This window comes from Hypanus sabinus, chromosome 4, assembly GCF_030144855.1.
Source record: "Hypanus sabinus isolate sHypSab1 chromosome 4, sHypSab1.hap1, whole genome shotgun sequence".
Lineage (NCBI taxonomy): Eukaryota > Metazoa > Chordata > Chondrichthyes > Myliobatiformes > Dasyatidae > Hypanus > Hypanus sabinus.
The window spans coordinates 32,488,119-32,514,742 of record NC_082709.1 but is presented as its reverse complement, the minus strand read 5'-3'; the positions used below and the strand labels follow the sequence as shown (position 1 = coordinate 32,514,742).

The window sequence follows — 26,624 nt, the reverse complement described above, 5'->3', positions numbered from 1 at the left end:
ATTGGGACCACTGGAAGCTGATGCTGGAGAGGTAGTATAGGAGACAAAGAAATAGCAGATGAACTGAATAAGTATTTTGCATCAGTCTTCACTGTGAAGACACCAGTAATATGTTGGAAGTTTCAGGACTATCTGGGTGCAGAAATGTGTGAAGTTGCCATTACCAGGGTGAATATACTTAGGAAACTGAAAGGTCTGAATGTAGATAAGTCACCTGGACCAGATGGCATGCAACCCAGCTTCCTGAAAGAGGTGGCTGAAGAGATTGTGGAGTCATTAGTAATGATCTTCAAGAATCAATTGATCCTGGTTTGGTTCTGGAGAAATGGAAAATTGTAAATGTCACTCAACTCAAGTTAAGAGCTCAAGGCATTTCAGGAAAGGACTAGAATGGATAAAGCATTGCCTGATTGGCAGGAGGCAAAGAGTGGGAATAAAAGGAACCTTTTCTGGTTGTCTGTTAGTGACAAGTGATGTTCCACAAGGGTCTGAGTTGTGATCACTTCTTTTTACATTATACGTCAATGACTTGGATGATGGAATTAATGGCTTTGTGAGCAAATTTGCAAACAACACATAGGTGGAGGGGCAGGTAGATTTGAGGAAGTAGAGAGGCTACAGAAGGACTTAGACATATTAATAGAATGAGCAAAGAAGTGGCAGATGGAATATGGTATTTGGAAGTGTATGGTCATGCACTTTGGAAGAAGAAATAAAAATGTAGACTATTTTCTAAATGGTGAGAAAATTCAAAAATCTGAGGTGCAGTGGGTCTTGGGAGTCCACATGCTGGATTCCCTAAAGGTTAAATTGCAGGTTGAGTCTGTAGTGGGGAAGGCAAATGTGATGTTAGCATTTATTTTGAGAGGACTAGAAATTACAGTGCCTATATAAAAAAGAATATTCAACTCCCTTGGAAATTTTCATGTTTTATTGTTTTACAACATTGAATCACAGTGGACTTAATTTGGCTGTTCTGACACTGATCAGCAGCAAAGATTCTGTTTGTCAAAGTAAAACCAAATTTCTGCAAAATGATCTAAATTTTTTTACAATGATTAAAAACAATGATTGATTGCATAATTGTGTACCCCCTTGAAGTCAGGGTTTAATAGATGTACCTTTGGCAGCAAATACAGCCTTGTGACTGTGTGAATAGGTTTCTGTTAGTGTTGCACATCTGGACACTGCAATTTTTCCCCATTCTTCTTTACAAAACTGTTCAAGCTCTATCAGATTGCATTGGGGTTGTGATTTCAAGTCCAGCCCCAAATTGTCAATTGGATTGAGATTTGGACTCTGATTTGGTCACTCCAGGACATTAACTTTGTTTTTAAGCCATTTCTGTGTGGCCTTGGCTTAATGCTTGGAGTCATTGTCTTTCTGGAAAACAAATCTTCTTCCAACTTGCAGTTCTCTTGCAGACTACATCAGGTTTTCCTCCAGGATTTCTCTGTATTTTGCTGCATTCATTTTACTCTCTACCTCCACAAGCCTTCCAGGGCCTGCTGCAGTGAAGCATCCCCACAGCATGATGCTACCACCACCTCCATGCATCACAGAAGGGATGGTGTGTTTCAGAACGGCCTGATCTAGGCAGATTTACAGGTGTGCCAGTTCTTTCCTTTTCTTGATGGTTGACTTAACTGTACTTTAAGGGATATTCAATGATTTGTAAATTCTCTTGAATCCAGCTCCTAATCTGTGCTTTTCAATAATCTTTTTGTGGGGTAGCTTGGAATCTTCTTTTGTCTTCCTGGTGTAGTTTTTACCAGATTACTGACTCACCAGCAGTTTGACCTTCCAGATACAGGTGTAATTTTACTACAATCAATTGAAACACCTTGACTACATGTAAGTTTCCAATAACAGATCTCAATTTAACTAATTATGTGACCTATAAAATCAGTTGGCTGAACCAGTGATGATTTGGTGCATTATATTAAAGGGAGTGAATACTTAGGCAATCAATTATTTAGTGTTTTATATTTGTGATTAATTTAGATCACTTTGTAGAGATATGTTTTCACGCTGACAGGAAAGAACCTTTTTCTGTTGATCAGTATCAACAAAAAACCAAATTAACTACACTGTGATTCAATATTGTAAAACAATAAAGCATGAAAACTTACAAGGGGGTGAATACTTTTTTAGGCACTGTAGAAACAAGGGTGTAATGTTAAGGCGTTATAAAGCACTGTTGAGGTCTCACTTGGAATACTGTGAGCAGTTTTCGGGCTCCTTATCTGAGAAAGGAAGTGCTGGCATTGGAGAGAGTTCAAAGCAGGCTCTCAAAAATTATTCTAGGATTGAAAGGTTTGTCATATGAGGAACATTTGATGGCTTAGGGCCTCTACTCACTGGAATTCAGAAGAATGATCGATTGTTTAAAGGCCTTGATAGAGTGGATGTGAAGAGGATATTTTCTATGGTAGAGGATTCTAAGATGGTAGCACCAACTCCGAATAGAAGGATGTCCTTTTACAATGGAGATGAAGAGAAATTTCTTTTGCCAGAGAGCGCTGAATCTACGGAATTACTTGCCACAAGTGGCTGTGGAGGCCAAGTCAATGGATATATTTAAGGCAGAGATTGATAGATTCTTAATTAGTCAGGGCATGAAGGGATATGGGGAGAAAGCAGGAGACTGGTGCTGAGAAGGAGAATGGATTAGCCGTGGTGAAATGGTGGAGCAGACTCTTTGGGCCAAATGGCTTAATTCTGCTTCTGTATTTTATGGTCCTATAGTTTGTTTAGCATAGAGCTGATGATATTGTAAATCTCTCCCAATGTGTCTTTGGCATTTGTGCTAGTGGGGATGTAGGCAGCAGTGAAGAACTTAACAGTAAACTCCTTGTACTGGTAATGTGGCCTGCATTTAATTGGAAGATATTCAATTTTCCCAAAACAGGGACTACAGTAAATAAGAAGAAGCCTAATAGAATCAGTGAAAAGCTGCACACAACAGACAAACAACCAATGAGCAAAATACAACAAACTGGGCAAATACAACAATAATAAGTAAGTAATAAGTATTGAGAACATGGGTTGTAGAGTCTTTGAAATTGAGTTCATAGTTTGTGGAATCAGTTTAGTACTGGGTTGCATGAAGATGAGTGAATTTATCCCCTCTAGTTCAAGAGCATGATGTGTGAGGGGTAATAACTTCCTGTACCTCCTTCCTGATGGCAACAGTGAGAAGAGAGCATGGCCTAGATGGTGGGGACCCTTGAAGATGGAATGTTTCACATGTATGTCCATGATTTGGATGATAGTTTTGTGAAATAATTAGCCAACAATATAGAGATAGATGGAAGGGTACAAGGGCATCTGCAGAAGGACTTAGACAGATTAGGAGAATGGCAAAGAAGTAGCAAATGGAATACAGTGTAGGGAAGTGTATGGTCATGCACTTTGTTAGAATAAAGGTTTAGACTATTTTCTAAATGGGAAGCAAATTCAGAGGTACAAAGGGACTTGAGAGTATTTATGCAGGATTCCCCAAAGGTTAACTTTCAGGTTGAGTTGGTAATATTGAAGGCAAATGCAATGTCTGCATTCATTTCAAGAAAGCTGGGATGTAACAGCAAGGATGGAACGCTGAGGCTTTATACGGCATTAGTCAGACTAAACAAAGTATTGTGAGCATGACTGTGTTCCAAAAGACATTAGAGCAGAATTAGTCTATTTGGCTCCTTGACTTGATTTAACCCCATTCTCTTGCCTTTCCTCTGTAACCTCTGAGGCCCTGATTAATCAAGAACCTGTCACCCCTCCGCTTTAAATATACCCAATGACTTAGCCTCTATAGCCGCCTGTGACAATGAATTTCATAGATTCACCCTCAGGCTGCAGAAATTTTTCCACATCTCTGTTCTAAATGAACATTTATCAGTTCTGAGTCTGGGACCTCTGGTCCTAGACTCACCCATTATAGATCCATCCTCTCCACATTCACTCTATATAGTCCTTTTAATATTCGATAGGTTTCAATGAAATCATCTTTCATTCTTCTAAGCTCCTGTGAGTACAGGCTCAGGGCCTACAAAATGCTCCTCATATGTTAACCCATTCATTCCTGGGATTATTCTCATGAAACTCCTGAGCCTCTTCAATGCCAGCACATCTTTTCTTAGATAAGGGGCCCAAAACTGTTAACAATACTTCATGTGGTCTAGCCAATGCCTTATAAAGCCCCAGCATTATATCCTTCTTTTTATATTCTAGTCCTCTCAAAACAAATGCTAACATTGCATTTTCCTTTCTTACCTCACCAACCCAACCTGCAAGTTAACCTTTAGGAAATCTTGCACGAGCTCTCCCAGGTCCCTTTGCAGCTCTGATTTTTGAATTTTCTCCCTTAGAAAATTCAAATTCTGTGCTTTTATTTCTTCTACCAAAGTGCATGACTATATACTACCATAAACTATATTCCATTTGTTACTACTTAGCCCATTCTCCCAATCTGCCTAAGTCCTTCTGCAGACACCCTGTTTCCTCAACACTACCCGCCCCTCCATCAATCTTTGTTTCATCCACAAAAATGGCTGCAAAATAATCAATTCTTTCATCCAAATCATTGACGTATAACATGAAAGAAGCTATCTCAACACTGGCCTCTGTGACACACCCACTAACCAGGAAAGGCTGCAGTATTCCCACTCTTTGCCTCCTGCCAGTCAGCCACTCTTCTAGCTGTGTATATACCTTCCTTTCCTGTAATAGCATGGGATTTTACCTTGTTAAGTAGTCTCATGTGCGGCACCTCATCAAGGGCTTTCTGAAAATTCAAATAAACAACATCCACTGACTCTCCTTTGTCTATCCTTTGCCTGTTATTTCCTCCAACAGATTTGTCGGAGCAAGATTTCTCCTTTGGAAAATCATGCTGACTGTGGCCTACTTTATCATACGCCTCTAAGTACCCGAAACCACATCCTTAATGATGGACTCCAACACTTTACTAACCACTGAAATCAGGCTAACTGGCCTATAATTTACTTCCTTTTTCCTCCCTCCTTTCTTAAAGAGTGGAGTGACATTTGCCATTTTCCGGTCCTCAGGAAGCATTCCAGAATTTAGTAATTCTTGAATGATCATAACTAATGCCTCCACGAACTCTTCAGCTACCTCCTTCCGAGTCTTGGGGTGTAGTCCATTCGGTCCAGGTGACTTAGCAGCTTCCCAAGCACATTTGCCCTAGTAATAGCAACATCACCCACTTCTCCCCCCGGCACTCTCACATTTCGGGCATTCTGTAATGCCTTCTGTACTGAAAACTGACACAAAATACTTACTCATTTCCTCGGCCATTTCTTTGACCCATTAGTACCTCTCCAGTGTCATTTTCCAGGAGTCTGATATCTACTCTTGCCTCCTTTTTACTCTATATATCTGAAAAAAATCTTTTTGAATTGTCTTTTATAGTAGTGGCTAGCTTACTTTCATTTTTTCATCTTTTCTCTCATGGTGTTTTTAGTTACCTTCTGTTGGATTTAACAAGTTTCCTATTCTTCGGACTTTCCATTAATTTCTGCTATATTATATACCCTCTCTTTAATTTTTATGCCGTCTCTGACTTTCCACGTCAGCTGTGGTTGCCTCATCCTACAGAAGGACTTAGACATTTTAATAGAATGGGCAAAGAAGTGGCAGATGGAATACGGTATTTGGAAGAAGAAATAAAAATGTAGACTATTTTCTAAATGGTGAGAAAATTCAAAAATCTGAGGTGCAGTGGGTCTTGGGAGTCCACGTGCTGGATTCCCTAAAGGTTAAATTGCAGGTTGAGTCTGTAGTGGGGAAGGCAAATGTGATGTTAGCATTCATTTTGAGAGGACTAGAAATTACAGTGCCTATATAAAAAAAAGTATTCAACCGCCTTGGAAATTTTCATGTTTTATTGTTTTACAACATTGAATCACAGTGGACTTAATTTGGCTGTTCTGACACTGATCAGCAGAAAAGATTCTGTTTGTCAAAGTAAAAACAAATTTCTGCAAAATGGTCTAAATTTTTTTACAATTATTAAACACAATGATTGATTGCATAATTGTGTACCCCCTTGAAGTCAAGGTTTAGTAGCTGCACCTTTGGCAGTAAATGCAGCCTTGTGTCCGTGTGGATAGGTTTCTATTAGCTTTGCACATCTGGACACTGCAATTTTTTCCCATTCTTCTTTACAAAATTGTTCAAGCTCTGTCAGATTGCATGGGGGTTGTTATTTCAAGTCCAGCTTTGGCTTAATGCTTAATCCTTTTATAATGCTGTTTCATCTTTTGGATGTAGTTTTCCTGCACCTTCCAAATTTCCACCAGAATCACCAGCAATTTCTGTTTTGCCATTATCCCTACTCATGTCCCCTTCTAATCAGCTTTGACCAGCTCCTTTCTCGTGCCTCTGTAATTACCTTTACTCCACTGTAATAGTGACACATGTGATTTTAGCTTCTCCTTCTTAAATTGTAGGTTGAATTCTATCATATTATGATCATTGGCTCCTAAGTGTTCCTTTACTTTAAGTTCCCTATTCAAATCTGGGACATAACATAACATCCAATGCAGAATTGCTGTACCTTAGTGGGCTCAACCTGCTGCTCTCAAAAAGACATCTTATAGGCATTCTACAAATTCTTTCTCTTGAAATTCAGCACCAAACAGATTTTTCACAAACTACCTATGTATTGAAATCCACATGGCTTTGGTAATATTGCCCTTTTTACTTTCCTTTTCTATCTTCTGTTGTAATTTATACCGCACACCCTGGCTTGGAAGCCTATATATAATTCCCATCAGTGTCTTTTTACCTTGCAGCTTCTTAACTCTACCCACGTGGATTCTACAGCTTCTGCTCCTATGTCACCTCTTTTTAATGATTTAATTTCATTTTTTTTTGCCAACAGAGCAACCCTGCCCACCTGCCTGTTCTTTTGATACAATGTATATCCTTGGATATTAAGCTCCCAACTATGATCTGCTTTCAACCACAACTCAGAGATGTCTGCATCACACCTGCCAATCTCTACCTTTGCTACAAGATCATCTACCTTATTACATATATTTTGTGCATTCAAATATATCACCTTCTATCCTGTATCCATCACCCATTTTGATTTTAGCCCCCTGTACACTTAAACTCATTCCACTGACTGTAATTTTGCCCTATCATCAGCCTGTCCTTCTTCACAGTTTCACTACACTCTTTATCTAGTTGTATCCCAACTGTCCCATCCTCAGCCCCATAAACTCTGATTCCCAACTCTCAGCTGATTATTCTTAATTGTTTCCTGCACTTTCTATTTTGTAACAGTGATTCCTACCTACCATCTTCCATCTGAGAAATGACCCCTCTACCTTCGAAACCTGCAACCCTGTATTCCATTGGTATAATCTTGCTACCTTGCCTTCTATGTAGGACTTCTTATAATCACCTTCTAAAAAATTTCATATGGTCAACATCTGCTGAATCCCATTTATTCAACACCTGTGCCGACTCTTTATTAACCAAAACTTCTCCAATACTATGTCCAATAATCCCATTGATTATTTTTGCATATCAATTGTGCTCGCTTTTACTATTTTTCTGTGCTATTGGCAACATTCCTTTCCTTGATGTGATGCAAGTTGGTTATTGAGTATTCTAGTTTTTCCCTCTACGTCTTACTGTGGCCAATGTGTGAACAAGCGTAACCATTGGAGGTGAACATCTGGTCATTTGTCTGAATAAGCCTTGGAGGAACCTGCTGTGTGCAAATTGGCTGTCACATTTACTTACATGACAGCAGTTGAAAACTACAATCTTCACCACTTACACTACTCATGCATATCCCTGGCACCCGTGTTTTTCATAAGTGGCACCAACAATTTACAATGACTATTGCAATCAATTGCAGATACCATTATAACAATATAATCTAGTACCTCCACTCCATCCGCCAAAATTGGAATTACCCACTGGCCAAGCATTTTAATTCCTATCTTTATTCCCAATCCAACATGCTGGTCCTTGGCCTCCTCTTTTGCCACAATGAGGCTACTCTTATGGTGGAGGATCAACTCTTCATATTCCATCTAGATAGCCTCTCACCCAATGGCATGACATTGATTTCTGCTTGCAGTCAATTTTTTTGTTCCCTTCATCTCTCTTCTTTTATTCCTCACTCTGGCTTCTACTTCTGCTCCTCACCTACCGTTCACCTCCCCCTGATGCCCCTCCTTTTTATACTTCTACCATCGTTCACGCTCCTATCAAAGTCCTTCTTTCCCAGCCCATCTGTCTTCACTTATCACTTTCTAGCTAATCCTTCTTGCCCACCTTTATCTGCTGGTATCTTCCTTCTTCCTTTCTCGACCTGAAGAAGGGTCTTGGCCTGAAATGTCAACCATTTATTCATTTCCTTAGATGTTGCCTGGCCTGTTGAGTTCCTCCAGCATTTTGTGCGTGTTACAGTAAACTTGAGACATTGGACTTTTCTTCTGAGATTTTGTTTGTTCTAACTTGTGTAATGTGAGTTTCAGATACATTTGACAAGAAATAGCTGTTACGTATCCCGTAACTGGATAACTCACCAGCAAAGATAGAGAGGTCCATCGAAGTCTGATGTCACTATTTTCAAACGTTTTATTTATAAAAGGACACAAAAGTAGGGTTAATACATACATTCAGATAGTGCACATCGTCAACATTCAATCTAAAGCGCGGGTATAGTAATAATCATCATTAAGAAGTGAGCTCTACTGTTGTCTAGGGGTTAATAGATTGTCCGTTGGAAATATAAAAGTCACTCAGAAGGCTGCAGGCCTCAGCCCTTTGAAAATCGCTGGGTTTCACGTGGGGCAACCGAAAGAGAGAGATTGGGGGGAGAAGAGAAAGAACTTGCCGAGTCTTGATGAATCTTCCGTGAAATCGGGGGAGCGTTGGTTCCCTCTCCCCGATGTTAGTTAAAAGCGGTTTTCTGTGATTCCAGCCACAAATTCCAATCCCGGAATCTAACGCACGTGGCTTCCTTCAGAATAGCTTCCCGCTGCTGCGGGATCACTCTCGCGTGTCTTCTGGGTGCGTCTGAGGGGCTGTCCCCCTGAGACTCTCCTTTATACTTCCTCACGGGGTCGCAGGTGTCAATCAGGTTGGGATGATGCAATCTCTCTCTCAACCAGCCCACCTTGCCCGAGGGCTTTTCACATGGTCTCCATGAGACAATAGTCACTGGCATCTTATTCTGTATCCCGGGTGGGACGTGCAATTTTTCACGTTTCTCTCTCTCACACTTCCTGGGTCTACTGACCCCCCCCCCCCCCTCAATGGATGCCCTTGCGATTCTCACAAAGGAGGGGGCTGGGATCATAACATAGCAAAATTGCAAAATCTCACTGAGCAAACTTTCTCAACTAGAAAGTTAAAAAGCAGGTGAATCAAAGTGGATTCATATAATGTCCATAAAGCAAAGTAAAAATTAGGATGCAAATAAGAAATGAATTAAGAGAAATAAAGAATTTGAATGACAGAAAGAGTATCATTTTAAAAGAATCCCATAATTTTCAGAGTTAACAAAATTTTCTACATGGTTAATTTTTCAAATCCAGAGAGGATTTCAGTAGAATTATAATTTTCTAACTTCTTGAAAGTTCGTTCAGACTAGATTTCAGGTATAATAGTGTATGCAGTAAATTCATGCTGTTACAGTTACTTGAAATTTAAATGCTGTTGATAGTGGCACACCTCATGAAGGAGCACAGTATCTCTGCACTTACAGTATTTATACCTCAGTAATTGCTAGAAGTAGCCGACTTATCTGCTGCATAGTAAGGACTAATGGCCCTACCGTTATTGCCACAAAATCTGGATCATTAAGTAGTCTAGCTTTATTAGGCAATTTAGTAAGTTTTCTTTTGCACTTCATTAAGTTCAATTAACCGCTGTTAACTATTTACTTAATCAGTTGAGTGGTTTCGAGTCCTGTCTGACCCTTTTATTTAAATTGCACTTAATTATAAATTGTATTGCTTTGCACAATGCAAAATGTATGCCAGCATAGTGCAAAATAGTTATTGCTTTGCAGTATATGTGAAATCGGATTTCTATTCAAAAGGGCAGAGGCCCATGTTTATTGAAATATATTTTTACAGTTCACTGTACAATTTTTTTTGTATTAGTCTCTAATGCCCCAGGACCAGTTGACCATAATTGTCAATTTCTGCCTGCTGTAAGCAGTTAAAAAGCAGGGAGTGACAATATGAGAAACTATTTGCTGTAATCATTTGATATGTCTAAATTGTTAGCTGTTTTTATGTTGAGTTTGCACAATATTGTTCCTATCAATTAGTTCAATTTAGAGATTCTGATCTCAAATGTATTATTTATCTTTTAAATATTAGACAGCAGGAAATTCACTAAATTTAGTGTCACTGCTATATCAGGTGTAAGCTGTATTTTGGTGGCTGTGAAACATTTTAGGATACATTATCTTACAGACATGAGAAATATTATATAAATGTAGTATTCTATCTGATCGCACATTCCCATCAGCTCCCACCCTGTCCCCCTCTTTTCCCAACCCCCCCCCCACCCCCACAACACCAAGGCACCAAGGACAATTTACAGTGGTCAACTAATTAACTACTCACGATAAAGTTGTAAATCCGAATAGAGGTAACTGCAAAGGCAGGAAGTGGGAAACAGATAATTGGATTTGGTAGATAGTGAAAATGCTTTACCAAAACTTGTGACAATAAATGGTTAACATTCAAAGAATTATGTAAAAGCAAAGGGACAGATAAAGTAGTCCAGCTTGACTATGAAGCTAGCTTTAAGAAGATAGTAGTTTAAAGGAATAAGCTTACAATATCAATAAAAAGAACAAGAAGCATGAAGATTCAGCCAATATTATCATAGGAAGGTGCACAAAAAGAAACTGCAAATGTTTTGGTATGTACTGTATGTAAAAAGAAACTGAGTAAAAATTAACATGGGTGCCTAAAAGATTTAGATGGGGACAAATGTATTGCTGAAAAAGGAAATGACAGAGAATTAAATATTTTGTGTCTGCCATAGTGGTAGAAAATACGGCAAGCCTGTTAGTACAGGAAAACAGTAAATCAAGTCAAGTCAATTCACTTTTTATTGTCATTTTGACAATAACTGCTGGTACAGTACATAGTAAAAATGAGACAATGTTTTTTCAGGACCATGGTGTTACATGACACAGTACAAAAACTAGACTGAACTATGTAAAAAAAAACACAGAAAAAAACTACACTAGACTACAGACCTACCCAGGACTGCATAAAGTGCACAAAACAGTGCAGGCATTACAATAAATAATAAACAGGACAATAGGGCAGTAAGATGTCAGTCCAGGGTCTGGGTATTGAGGAGTCTGATAGCTTGGGGGAAGAAACTGTTAAATAGTCTGGTCGTGAGAGCCCAAATGCTTCGGTGCCTTTTCCCAGACGACAGGAGGGAGAAGAGTTTGTATGAGGGGTGTGTGGGGTCCTTCATAATGCTGTTTGCTTTGCGGATGCAGCGTGTAGTGTAAATCAATGAGCAACTGAAAGAAATGAGCAAACTGATAAAATTATACAATGGTGAATTTAATGTGAAAATCTGCAGATGCTGGAAATCTGAGCAACATACCCAAAATGCTGAAGGAACTCAGCAGGCCAGGCAGCATCTATGGCAAAAGTACAGTCAACATTTCAGACTGAAACACTAATAAATCCTCAAGTACTGAAGACCTGCATTTTAAAGATTTGATGGAGATAGTTGTGAGAACTATCATTTTTACGTAAGGAAAGACTGTACCTGGAGAACTGTGTATGAGATTAGTATTCTGATTTAAGTGAGGATGTAACAGCCATAGAAACAATTTAAAGAATAGTTGCAAAACTAATACCTGGAACAGGTGAGTTTTTTATGAAGAAAGATTGGTCAGGCTGCAATTTGATCTGCCATACTTCAGTAGGATAATAAACATAAAAGATTCTGCAGATATTGGAAATCCAGAGCAACACACACACAAAATACTGGAGGAGCTCAGCAGATCAGGCTGCATCAATGGTAATGAATAAACACTTGATATTTCAGGTAGACTGTTCAGAGGGGTGAGATGGTGCATGATTAAAATACTCAAGACCCTGAGGATGGTTATGAAAAGGATCCTTTTTTGTGGGGTTATCTGCAATTAGGTGCCATGATCAAAAATAATTGGTTGACCATTTGCGATGGTGATAGTCATTAAGGTTGTGATTAGGAGGAATCAGTTAATGTGATTTATTTGGACTTTTGGGAGATCTTCAATAAGATGCCAGCAAAATATTAAATAGAGTTAGAATGTATGATATTGTGTCAACATGGACTGAAGATTGGTTAGTAAATTAGTTTTTACTTTTAGTAAAAAAACAGTTGGAATGAACAGATTATTTTTGGGTGAGAGTCTATATACGGTGCTATAGACATCTGTGCTGTTCCCTCAGCTGTTCACATTTTATACCAATAATTTGGATGAAGGGGCCAACAATAATATATCCAAGTAGTTAAATCTAATTTTAGCTGCTCTTCAACTAGTCACATAGGCTATCTGATGTTACCTATTAGAAATATTCCTTTTGCTATACCTTCCCCACCATTTCTGTTACCTAAGACTAACCTGACTGATTGAGTGCTTCAGGTATTTTCCTTTTAATTTCAAATTTGCAACATCTGTAGATATTGTATATTTTAAATTGACAAAGCTTGGTGGCAATGTGAACCTGGAAGATAATGCAGAGTGGCTTCAGGGGCCAATAGATTGGTTGAATGGGCAAATAATGACAAATGAAATACAGTGGTGCTAGAAAGATAGTAAAACCTGTAGATTTTTTTCTATTTCTGCATAAATATGAGCTAAAATGTCATTAGATATTCACATAAGTCCTAACACTAGATAAAACAAAACCAATTAAATAAACAACACAATAAGATTGTACTTGTTCATTTATTTATTGAGGAAAATGATCCACTATCACATGTATTTGCTGGAAAAATTATGTGAACCTTCTACAAAAACTATTTGGAGTCTGGTGTTCCAATCAATGAGATGAGATTGAAGGTGTGGGTTGTAGAGGTGCCCTGCCCTATATTTAAAAGAACGACATGCAGAGTCAGGTTACTGACATGGTGTGCTCTTCTCAAGAAAGATCTGTTTATGCGCACCATGCCTTGATCAAAACAACTTTCAGAATACCTTAGAAGAAGAATTGTAGAGATGCATGGCTAAAAAGGGCTACAAAAGCATTTCTAAAGACCTGAGTGTTCATCAGTCCACATTAAGAAAAATTGTCTACAAATGGAGGAAACTCAATACTATTGTTACTCTCCCTGAGAGTGAGCATCCTGTAAAGATCGCACCAAGGGCACAACATGCAATGCCGAAGGAGGTGAAAAAGAACCCATGGGTAACAACAAAAGACCTGCAGAGATCTCTTAAACTTGCTCAAGTCTCTGTTCACGTGTCCACTATAAGAAAAGCATTGTACAATGATGGTGTTCATGAAAGGACACCATGGAGTCCCCTACTGCTCTCCAAAAAAAATTTGCTGCATATCTCAAGTTTGCAAAAAAAAACGCTTGGATGTTCTACAACACTTCTGTGATAAGGTTCTGTGGGCAGATGAGACAAAAGTTGAACTTTTGGCAGAAATACACATTGCTATGTTTGGAGGTAAAAGTCCACTGCACACCAACACCAAAACCTCATCACAACTGTGAGTCATGGTGGAAGGAGCTTCATGATTTGGGGCTGCTTTGCTGTCTCAGGGTCTGGACAGCTTGCAATCGTTTGAGGGAAGAATGATTTTAAAATTGTATCAAGGTATTTTACAGGAGAATGTCAGGGTAGCAGTCTGTCACCTGAAGCTTAATAGAAGTAGGATAATTCAACTAGTCAATGATCCAAAGGACAAGAATAATTCAACAACAGAATGGTTTAAAAAGAGAAAATTTGTGTTTTGGAATGGTCAGGTCAAAGTCCTGACCTTAATCCTATAGAAATATTGTGGAAGCTCCCTGAAGCGAGCAGTTCATGCAAGGAAGTCCACCAACGTTCCAGAGGTGAAGCACTTTTTCAGGGAGAATTGCCTAAAATTTCTCCAAGCTGATGTGCAAGACTGATCAACAGTTACCAGAAACGTTTGGTTGAAGTTATTGCTGTACAAGGGGATCACACCAGTTACTGAAAGCAAAGGTTCTCATACTTTTTTCAACAAATACATGTAATGTTGGATCACTTTTCTGAATAAATAAATGAACAAGTATAATGTGTTTTGTGTTATTTATTATATGGGTTCCCATCATATAGTTTTAGGACTTATGTGAAGATCTGATCACATTTTAGGTTATCTTTTGGCAGAAATAGAGAATATTCCACAGGCTTCAGAAACTGTCAAGCACCACTGTATCATGTTAAAATTGTGAAGTAATCCACTCTGTTAGAGGAAATAGAATTCTAGAGTATTTCAAATGATGAGACATTAGATGTCAATGTTTAAAGGGACTAAGTTGATCATGTATGTGAATGACTAGAAGTTACCATGGAGGTACAGCAAGCAAATAGGAAGACAGCAGTCAGTTGGGCTTTATTGCAAGAGAATTTGAATAGAAGAGTAAACATATTTTGTTCTAATTATACATTGTTAGCAGAGTTTCAGATGATAAAGACAGGGTGTACAGGAGCGAGATATACCAGCTTGTTGAGTGGTGTCACAGCGACAACCTTGCACTCAGTCAGTAAGACCAATGAGCTGACTGTGGACAACAGAAAGGGTAAGATGAGGGAGCACACACCAATCATTATAGAGTGAGGATTTTAAATTCCTGGGTGTTAATATCTCTGAGGACCTAACTTGGTCCCAGCATGCTGATGTAGCTATAAAGAGGGCACAACAGCAACTATATTTCATTAAGTGTTTGATGAGATTTAGCATGCCACCTAAAACACTCAAATTTCTACAGATATACCGTGGAGGATATACTGATGCCACATCACCATCTGATATGGGGATGGGGGTGGGTAGTCTACTGCATAGGATTGAAGTAAGCTGCAGAGAATGATAAAATTAGTCAGCTCCATCATGGGCGTCCATAGTCTCCAAGACATCTTCAAGGTGTGGTGCCTCAAAAGGCAGTTTCCGTCATTAAGGACCCCCACAACCGAGGATATGCCCTAGAGATACTGAAGCCTGGTGGCACACACTCAGTGACTCAGGAACAGCTTCTTTCCCTCTGCCATCTGATTTCTGAAAGGACATTGAAACAATGACATTCCCTCACTACTTTTTTATTTATGTTTTTGCACTATTTATTTAATTTAACTATTTGATATACACTTATAAATTTACTGAAATTCAGAGTTTTCCCCCTACATGATCATATATTGCAATGTATTCCTGCAGCAAAGTTAATAGATTTCATGACATTTATGAGTTATATTAGACTTGATTCTGGTTTTGGTTTTGATTCTGATTTGGCATTGTGAGATTGCACCTAGAAAATTGTGTACCAGTAGGAATTCTTTATCTAAAGAGGTGTCATCTTGTGATTGAAGAAATACAAAAAATGTAATTGGCTTGCAAGAATGACTGCTTTGAACAAATAAACAGATTGACCCTCTATTCTAAGGTTTTAAAAAAAATAAAAGTTTCTCGTGGAACGTGATGGTGTACATAGGGATCCCTGGTTGGAGTGCCTAGAATCAGGGTCGTGTTATGGCCTCAAAATAAGTGTTCAGCCATTCAAGTCCAAGAACTAATTTATTCACACAGTACCTCCATCTCCCTGCATAGAGGACTGTGGAGATTCTTACTGAAGATGTTCGTAACAGACATAGATTTTAAAATATGAAGGGATATTGTGTTAGCAAAGGAAATTAAAATTCAGAAAAAAAGACCAGCCTTGTTATTCAATGGCAGAGCATGATGCTATTAATTTCCCATTGTACCAATATGCATGGCTGCATTATGTAACATCTAGAAATTGACATCATATCCTTAACTCTCATTCTCTCTCTCTCAGACAGGGGTTTCAAGAACACAGGATTACCGATTGCCTCTAATTCACACAAATCCTTTCTTGTACCATTGTTACTGGGTCTAAGTCCAGGAATTCTTTACGTGAGTGCACTATGGGATATCTGTCTGAAGGACAGTGGCTCGCTGGCATGTTCACTCAGGCAACAGGAATGGCCCTTAATTGTTGGTCTTGTCAGTGATGCCCAAATTCTGATTATGAAGTTTCAAAACATTTAATAGCACACGCACCAGGTGTAAAATGGAAGAAACAGCTTTGGCACCAACAATCATTCCATGGTGAAAGTCACTTAGATCATATTTCTTCCCCATTTTGATGTTTGAACAGAACAACAACTGAACCTCTTGACAATGCTTTTATGCATTGAATTCCTGCCACATTAGTATTATTGAGCAAGTGTATAGGTGTACCTAATAAAGTGCCTACTAAGTGTATATAAAAACTATGGAGTTAATCTAAATGATAGCAAAATCTACTATAAAACTATTACCCTGTAGGCAAAAAAAAAAGAGATATTTTACATTGTTGGAAGTGTTTTGGAAATTAGGTTTACTAGTTGATTTGGTTTAACTATTATTGGAAAAACAAATGTGGTTTCCATGATAAAATAAATTGGTTGCAGACAAGTACAAAAATTAAATTGCTTGAGTTGAAATGACATTAAAACTGCATTGGCACTTAATAATTCCTTTTCAGAAATAATAAGTCTCCTAATTAATGCAAATTTGTCATCAGAGATTTCAAATGCAAAGATGAACTGTATTCTTAATTCACAAGATAATATGCCATTTAACTCATGACATGATGAGTACTGATTTTATTTATCAGTATTTGTCATAATAGAGAAATTACTTTTTGCAGGTCATGGATTTGTTATTATTTAAATCGGGTGTGCATAGGTCATAGGGCTGAGGTAATTAATTAAAGCACAGTAAAATAAATATTGATACTTCAAAACTTCTAGTGAAAATTGTAGAAATACTTAAGTACGATACAGAGGTAGTGTTAGTTGTATGTTGTGACAGTTATAGTGGTTTTAAAATTTTACTTTCTGAATGGCCTTTGGAGTTGATCAACAATTAGAATGTTTTTAAAAGTGGACAGTGGGAGCCATATTTTTCACTATATTTTGTAATGTTTATCGAGTCACAATGCATTTTTTCTGCCTTTTGTTATTTTTTCATTTTCATTCCTTTTGCCAATGGCAGTGCATTTTGAAGACAACACTCATGAGACTAATGCCTGTATTCATTGTAGCCATACATGCTCTTCCATTTGAATGTTATATATTAACTTTGGCCAGTTTTATATTAACAGAAGGTAACTGACATTCTTCGTATCCTTAGAACCATTTTATTGAGGCTTAACTTTGTTGATTTAAACATATCACATTTTACAAAGTCTTGGACTAAATATGAAAATATAAGATTTATGCACACTTGCCAATTCAGTTTTAGTCTACAGGTACCAAAGGCGATTGAGAAAAGGGTGTGAAGAGAGGCACAGATGTGAGGCTGAAAGTAGCGTCTCTGCTGGTCTGTCAGTCTTTGTTTCCTGGCACCCTGATTAACCCTCCATCTTCATGGTTCAATAGCTCTCTCATAGATCAAGTTTAAACTAGTATGTATTAACGCATTTGTAACTCTTGGAGGAACAGTTGGTCATTTGTTATGGGCTGCTTTTCTTCCCCAATATAGAGTAGTAAACAGCAGAAGTTAAATTATTTATTAGTGGAATTAATGTCAATATACCAAAATGTAGCACCTTGAATAAAGTATTTAGATTGTCCAAACCACCTCACTGTAAAATAGTTCCACTGTATGCTTTGTATTTGTCACCAATTTTGATATTTACCATTGAAATCTTCTCTACAAAAATGTATCATACTCCTGTGCGATTCTGAAGTATTCGTGAGTTAATATAGTATTTAGAATTTTAAGAGTTTGACTGTTAAATATGAGCAACAAAGTATAAGGACATTTGAAGCTGGAAAAATTGAACACTCATTGCTTCATTTCATCCTGGGTTTAAAAGTGCTAATGTTACAAAACCAAATGTGCATTTTAAAATATTTGAGGGAGGCATGGAAAATCTGCTCCAGATGGGTATTGCAGTATTTCTTGTACAATTCCCAATGGACACATCTCATTTTATGTGTACCATAGCATGCTTTTCAGTTGTGGTTTTTTTATTACATGAAACAAAACCTTTACAAATGTCTTATTGACAGAATGCTCTAATGGAAACCAAGGAAACCAATGTGAAGGATACCTTTTAGGTCATTTTTCTTAATAGGGGTTTTGGGGAGCAAGAAGACATGCTGCTTGGACATTAAGACAGTTTGGCACAGAAAAGATATCCTTCAAAGTGGATTTCTGTTGCAGTTTCAGTATTCTCATTGTTACAAGCAACATACAAAAATGGGGAAAATAAATTATTCAAGTACATATTAGAGATATTTTATGGTCAATATTGGCACATAAACATGAAGTATGTAAAATGGCTTAAAAACTTTTAACAGTAAAGGTTGAGTACCCCTTATCTGAAAATTCAAAGAACTGCGAAATCTGAATTTTTTTGAATGTTGACATGGCATCACAAAAGGAAAATTCCAGAAGTAAATGAAAAATTTAATAACATCACATAAACCAAGAAATGAAGATCTCAATTGTGTATTCAAAGAATGGATTCATCAGCATCAGACTGAACATATGCTGCTTCATGGTATGCTGATCATGAAACAAGCAATGATCTATCATGACAAATTGAAAATTGAAGGTAGTTATAAATATTCAGCAGGCTATTTGCAGAAATTTAATAAAAGGTACACATTAAGTTTTTAAAGATTTGTGGTGATAAAGCATCTGCTGATCACAAAGCAGCAGAGAAATTCATTTATGAGTTTGCCAAGATCATTGCTGATGAAAATCTAAAATGCTGAATGGCTGCATAAATACACAAGTGTGAAGAACATGTGTAAGATAAAGACTGCTTACCAGTAGCACATACATTCAGAGTCAGAAATGCTATTGATGCTAAACAGCCTCTGACTGTCCACCTGGGCAGCTGAGACAGTGATAGTTTACTTTTCTGATGGTTCTGTACTGCTTATGTTAATCAAAATGGCTTCTTTTTTTGATAAGAGTAAAACTGCTTCTTTGTTATGCTAACTGGTGAGAGTGTTGTCTTGCAGAGCATTCTCGAAGCATCTTGCAGGCTGTTTAGCTTTAGAATTGCTGATAACGGGGATAGTATTCATTTGTTAACCAATGGGGTTGGATGTCTTTTTTTTCTTGTGGGTCTGGGAGCTGGGAACTCGTGGTCTTTTTGGGAGTCGGGAAGAAGACGCTGAAGAAGGTGGGCGTGTGCCACACTGCTTGGTTGACCACTTCAGGTGGTCCCAGGTGCAAGGTCGTGGAGGTCGGAAGAGAGCGAAGAGGGGTCGAATGGTTCGATGGTTGAGCTCCAACAATGTGGACTAAATTTTGAACTAAACAGTTCAATGGACACATTATTGTTCCATGCACAAAATTATACTATTATATAAAACTACATTCAGGGTATATCTACAAGTCGTATATGTAATGTAAATGGATTTAGACTTGGGTCCCCTTCCCAAGGTATCTCATTGTACAAATGCAAATATTACAAAATCTGAAGTCTGAAACACTCCTGCCCCAGTCATTTCAGATAAAGTGTACTCAGCCTCTGAGTCAGTTTGGGCCACTGGATAGTCTCTGGATCAAATTGGATCACCTATATTCCTATGGAATAGCAAACATGCTTGAGGAGTCAGCTGGTCTAGTACTGCTCTGGTTTTTTTCTTATCAATCAGAAATAATGTGTTCCGGCATTGATGCTGGTATTGGTTCACATTGGTTTATTGGCAAATATATGGAAAAAACAGTGAAAAACTTTTATGTGCCTTCTAGGTAGATGCCATACAAGATGATATTGAGGCAATAAAGAGAAAACTGAATTTAGAATGAAGTGTTGCAGCTATAGAGAAAGTGCAGTGCTGGTAAACAAGTAAAGTGCAAGGACCATGATGAGGTAGATCTTGAGATCAAGAATTCATCTTTGGCATATAAGATGAAGATTAGGTGGCCATACAACAGACACTAAGATGGTGTGCTGCCTTGTGTGTGCCATGGTAAAGGATGTCTCTGAGCAGCTGCAGAAAAGGGGAAATGGTAAGCAGGGTGTTATACATTTACGTAGGTTGTACATGGAAAAAAGTAGTGGCCAGCAAGAGCATGTCTAGTAATCAGGATAACCAGAGACAGTGTGTCGGGAAGTGGCCTGGTCGAGGGAAGTGCCTGGTGTGAAAAGTGCTAGTCTTTGGCTTGAGAGTCTTCGGCAAGGAGACTACACCAGCCACAACTGGAGAGGGTGAAGACATGACCGCTAAACTGATTCAGTGTGCTACGTGCATGATGTGGGAGGTCAGGGCCACTGATGGTGCCCCCGGCTGCGACAGCTGTGGAAAGTGTGTCCAGATTCAGCTTCTGAAGGAGCATGTTGCAGCACTGAAGAAAGAACTGGATGACCTCAGGTTTATCCGCGAAAACGAGGGTTTTCTGGACAGGACCTACAGTGAGGTTGTTACACCGAGGATACCTGAAGAGAGAAAGGGGGTGACGATGAGGAAGGAAAGGATGCTTGAAGTACGGGAGACCCTAGGGGATGTACCTCTCGTAAACAGGTTCACCTTCTTGGAAGCTGTCAGGACAGAAGATACTGCCAGTCTGAGAGGCGGACAGGTCTGCGAGCTGAAAATTGGTGCAGAAGCAGAGCCGAGGAGTCAGACATCAGGAAGAGCCGTGGTAGTAGGGGACTCCATAGTAAAAGGTACAGAAAGGGGTTTCTGTGGCAACAGGCGAGATTTAAGGATGGTGTGTTGCATCCCTTGTGCTAGGATCCAGGACATCATGGACCGATTGCAGGGAATCCTCAAGGGTGAAGGTGAACAGCCGGAAGTGGTAGTGCATGTCGGCACAAATGACATCGGGAAGAAGAGGAAGGACATTCTGCAGTGGGACTTCAGAGAACTCGGAAGAAGGCTGAAAAGCAGGACTTCCAGGGTGGTTATCTCTGGTTTGCTTCCAGTTCCTCGTGCTGGAGAGGGCAGGAACAGGGAGATAATGGATCTGAATGTGTGGCTGAGGAACTGGTGCAGGAAGCAAGGATTTACATTCTTGGACTACTGGGATCTGTTTTGGGATAGGGATAAATTGTACAAAAGGGATGGGTTGCACCTTAATAGGCGGGGGACCAGCATTCTGGCAGACAGGTTTGCCACTGCAACACGGATGTGTTTAAACTAAGTAGTGGGGGGGGGGGAGGGGAATGAACTGGAAATATAAGGATGGAGTTAAAGGGAAAGTGAAAATAAGAAAAGTTAAAAAGGACAACAGAATCAATGGAGTAGAAAGCTCAAGAAGAGATCATACAGTATGGCCAAGTGAAATAGGAATTGATATGAAAGGAGAGGGGAGTACCGAATTAAAAGTATTATATATGAATGCACAAAGTATAATGAATAAAGTAGATGAGCTTGAGGCTCAGTTTTGGAAATTCGCAAGTACGGGAATAACTGAGACATGGCTTCAAGTGGTCAGGGCCTGGGAAATGAATATTCAAGAATATACATCTTATCGAAAGGACAGATTGACTGGCAGAGGGGGTGGGGTGGCTCTGTTGGTAAGGAATGATATTCAGTCCCTTGCGAGCGGGGACATGGAATCTGGGGATGTAGAGTCAGTATGGATAGATCTGAGCAATTCTAAGGGTAGAAAGACCCTAATGGGAGTTATCTACAGGTCCCCAAACAGCAGTCTGGATGTAGGGTGTAAGTTGAATGAAGACTTAAAATTGGCATGTCGCAAAGGTAATGATACAGTTGTCATGGGGGATTTCAATATGCGGGTAGACTGGGAGAATCAGAATGGTACTGGACCCCAAGAAAGGGAGTTTGTGGAGTGCCTCCGAGATGGATTCTTAGAACAGCTTGTACTGGAGCCTACCAGGGAGAAGGCAATTCTAGATTTAGTGTTGTGCAATGAACCGGATTTGATCAGGGACCTGGTGGTAAAGGAATCATTAGGAGGTAGTGACCATAATATGATATGTTTTAACCTACAATTTGAGAAGGAGAAGGGAAAATCGGATGTGTCAGTATTACAGTTGAACAAAGGGAACTATGGAGCTATGAGGGAGGAGCTGACCAAAGTTCAATGGAACAATACCCTAGCAGGGAAGACAGTGGAACAAAAATGGCAGGTATTTCTGGAAATAATGCAGAAGGTGCAGGATCGGTTCATTCCAAAGAGGAAGAAAGATCCTAAGGGGAGTAAGGGGCGGCCGTGGCTGATGAGGGAAGTAAAGGGCAGTATAAAAATAAAAGAGAAGAAGTATAACATAGCAAAGATGAGCGGGAAACCGGAGGACTGGGAAGCTTTTAAAGAGCAACAGAAGATAACAAAAAAGGCAATACACCAAGAAGAATTAAGGTACGAAGGTAAACTAGCCAAGAATATAAAGGAGGATAGTAAATGCTTCTTTAGGTATGTGAATAGCAAAAAAATAGTTAAGACCAAAATTGGGCCATTGCAGACAGAAACGGGTGAATTTATTATGGGGAACAAGGAAATGGCAGAGGAGTTGAACAAGTACTTTGGATCAGTCTTCACTAGGGAAGACACAAACAATCTCCCAGATATAATAGTGGCCAAAGGAACTACGGTAAAGGATGAACTGAAGGAAATTTATATTAGGCAAGAAACTTTTGAGTCTGAAGGCTGATAAGTCCCTGGGATTTGATGGTCTGTATCCCAGGGTACTTAAAGAGGTGGCTCTAGAAATCGTGGACACATTGGAAATCATTTTCCAATGTTCTATAGATTCAGGAACAGTTCCTGCTGATTGGAGGGTGGCTAATGTTGTCCCACTTTTCAAGAAAGGAGGGAGAGAGAAAACAGGGAATTATAGACCAGTTAGCCTGACATCAGTGGTGGGAAAGATGCTGGAGTCAATTATAAAAGAAGAAATTATGACACATTTGGGTAGCAGTAGAAAGATCAGTCCAAGTCAGCATGGATTTATGAAGGGAAGATCACGCTTGACTAATCTTCTGGAGTGTTTTGAGGATGTAACTATGAAAATGGACAAGGGAGAGCCAGTGGATGTAGTGTACCTGGACTTCCAGAAAGCTTTTGATAAAGTTCCACATAGGAGATTGGGGGGCAAAATTAGGGCACATTGTATTGGGGGCAGAGTACTGACATGGATTGAAAATTGGCTGGCTGACAGGAAACAAAGAGTGGTGATTAACGGTTCCCTTTCGGAATGGCAGGCTGTGACCAGTGGGGAACTGCAAAGTTCGGTGCTGGGACCACAGCTGTTTACAATATACATTAATGATTTAGATAAAGGGATTAAAAGAAACATTAAGCAATTTGCTGATGACACAAAGCTGGGTGGCAGTGTGAAATGTCAGAAGAATGTTATGAGAATGCAGGGTGACTTGGACAGGTTGAGTGAGTGGGCAAATGTATGGCAGATGCAGTTTAATGTGGATAAATGTGAGGTTATCCACTTTGGTGGCAAGAACAGGAAGGCAGATTACTATCTAAATGGAGTCAAGTTAGGAAAAGGGGAAGTACAACGAGATCTAGGTGTTCTTGTACATCAGTCAATGAAAGCAAGCATGCAGGTACAGCAGGCAGTGAAGAGAGCTAATGGCATGCTGGCTTTTATAACAAGAGGAATTGAGTATAGGAGTAAAGAGATCCTTCTGCAGCTGCACAGGGCCCTGGTGAGACCCAACCTGGAGTATTGTGTGCAGTTTTGGTCTCCAAATTTGAGGAAGGACATTCTTGCTATTGAGGGAGTGCAGCGTAGGTTCACAAGGTTAATTCCCGGAATGGCGGGACTGTCATATGTTGAAAGATTGGAGCGACTGGGCTTGTATACACTGGAATTTAGAAGAATAAGAGGGGATCTGATTGAAACATATAAGATTATTAAGGGATTGGACACACTGGAGGCAGGAAGCACGTTCCCGCTGATGGGTGAGTCCAGAACTAGAGGCCACAGTTTAATAAGGGGTAGGCCATTTAGAACAGAGATGCAGAAAAACTTTTTCACCCAGAGAGTGGTGGATATGTGGAATGCTCTGCCCCAGAAGGCAGTGGAGGCCAAGTCTCTGGATGCATTCAAGGGAGAGTTAGATAGAGCTCTTAGAGATAGCAGGGTCAAGGGATATGGGGAGAGGGCAGGAACGGAGTACTGATTGTGTATGATCAGCCATGATCACAGTGAATGGCGGTGCTGGCTAGAAGGGCCGAATGGCCTACTCCTGCACCTACTGTCTATTGTCCTTTGTCTATTGATGGAAGGAATTTTGAGGGGCTGATCTACCAGCATTTAGAGTCTAATTAGGAGGAGTCGGCATGGCTTTGTGCATAGGAAGTTGTTCTTGAAGAACCTTAAGGAGTTTTTTTGAAGAAAACCAAAAGCATTAATCCGTTTGGAAAGTGGAGCAAGGAGAGTAATTGGATTTTAATACAGGTAAGACTGAGGTGATGCATTCTGGGAAGTCAGACAAGTGTAGGACCTGTACTATGAATGGCAGGACTCCAGGCAGTGTAATGGAATAGAGGAATGCATGAGCACAGTACATAGGTGGATTGTAACTGCCTTTTCCCCAGGGTATGGGTATCGAAAGCTGGCATAGAGTGAGAGGGGAACATTTAAAAGGGACCTGAGTGGTGGTGAGTATATGGAATGAGCCGCTAGAGAAAGTGGTTGAGGCGGGTATAGTAGTTTCTTTTAAGAAGAATTTGGTTAGGTACATTGATAGCAGGTCTTAAAGAAATATGGGTTAGCTGCAAGAAATTGGGACTAGCTGTGTGGTACCATGATTGGCATAGATATGGTGGTCTGGAATGCCTGTATTAGTGCTTTTTTGCTCTATGACTGAGAAACAGGCTTCAATTATACTGGAGCCCAAGAAGAGCAGTGTGACCTGCATCATTGACTATTGACCAGTAGCACTTGTATGCATAGTGATGAAGTGTTTTGAGTGGTTGGTGATGAAACATATCAACTCCTGCCTGTGAAGGAACTTAGATCTGCTCCAATTCGTCTTATGGAGAAACAGGTCCACAGCAGATATCATCTCATTGGCTCTTCACTTAACCCTGAAACATCTGGATAGCAAAGATGTATACATCAGGATGCTCTTTATCAACTACTGCTCAACATTCAATACTATCATCCCCTCAAAACTTATCAATATCTCCAAGACCTTGTCCTTAATACCTCCTCATGCAATTGGATCTTAGAATTCCTCGCTTGCAGACCTCTGTCAGTTTGGATTGGCAACAACTTCTACATGATCTCCATCAGCACAGGTGCACCACAAGGCTGCATTCTTAGTCCCCTGACCTACTTGCTTTACACTTATGAGTGCATGGCTAAGCACCTCTCCAATGCCATATTCAAGTTTGCTGATGACACCACTGTTGTAGGTCAACTCAGAGATGGTGATGGATCGGGATTATAGGAAGGAAATTGGAAATCGGGCTGAGTGGTGCCAAAACGGCACCTTCTTATACAATGTCTGCAAGACCAAGGAATTGATTATAGACTTCCAGAGAAGGAAACCAGAGGGCTATGAACCTGTCTTCATCAGAGGTGAAGAGGGTTATCAGCTTTAAATTCCTCAGTGTTATTATTTCGGAGGACCTGTCCTGGGCCCAGCGCATAAGTGCAATTATGAAGAAAGCATGACAGTGCCTCTACTTCCTTATGTGTTTGTAGAAATTTGGCATGATATCTAAAACCTTGACAAGCTTCTGTTAATGTTTAGTGGAGAGTATATTGACTGGCTGCGTCACAGCCTGGTATGGAATGCCCTTGAATGGAAAATCCTACAAATCACGGATAAAGCCTTCCCAACCATTGAGCACACCTACATGAAATGCTGTTGCAGGAAAGCACCCTCCATCATCAGGGACCCCCCGCTCCCCCCACCACCACCACAGGACACACTCTTTTTTCACTGCTTCCATCAGGAAGAAAGTACAGGAGCCTCAGGATTCACACCACCGGGTTCAGGAGCAGTTGCTACCCTTCAACCATCAGGCTCTTGAACCAAAGGGGATAACTTCACTCAACTTCACTTGCCCCATCAATGAGGTGTTCCTACAACCAGGAACTCTTCATCTAATGTTCTCAATATTTATTGCTTGCTTGTTTCTTTCTTTCTTTCTTTCTTTCTTTCTTTCTTTCTTTCTTTCTCTCTCTCTCTTTCTCTCTTTCTCCCTTTCTCCCTTTCTCCCTTTCTCCCTTTCTCCCTTTCTCCCTTTCTCCCTTTCTCCCTTTCTCCCTTTCTCCCTTTCTCCCTTTCTCCCTTTCTCCCTTTCTCCCTTTCTCCCTTTCTCCCTTTCTCCCTTTCTCCCTTTCTCCCTTTCTCCCTTTCTCCCTTTCTCCCTTTCTCCCTTTCTCCCTTTCTCCCTTTCTCCCTTTCTCCCTTTCTCCCTTTCTCCCTTTCTCCCTTT

General features: G+C 39.7%; 2 protein-coding genes across 2 annotated transcripts in view; both read left to right on the top strand.

The window, feature by feature from the left end:
- The window catches only part of LOC132392642 (uncharacterized), a 709,726-nt gene extending 683,441 nt beyond the window's left edge, over positions 1-26,285 (top strand). The window contains exon 2 of the mRNA XM_059966802.1: positions 22,219-26,285. Within this exon, the coding sequence (XP_059822785.1) occupies positions 23,081-24,352 (1,272 nt within the window). The 5' untranslated portion in view covers positions 22,219-23,080 and the 3' untranslated portion in view covers positions 24,353-26,285. The remainder of the gene's footprint in view (positions 1-22,218) is intronic.
- Positions 1-26,624, top strand: part of cerkl (ceramide kinase-like) — a 188,087-nt gene that overhangs the window by 58,178 nt on the left and 103,285 nt on the right. The gene's annotated exons all lie outside the window — the stretch shown is intronic.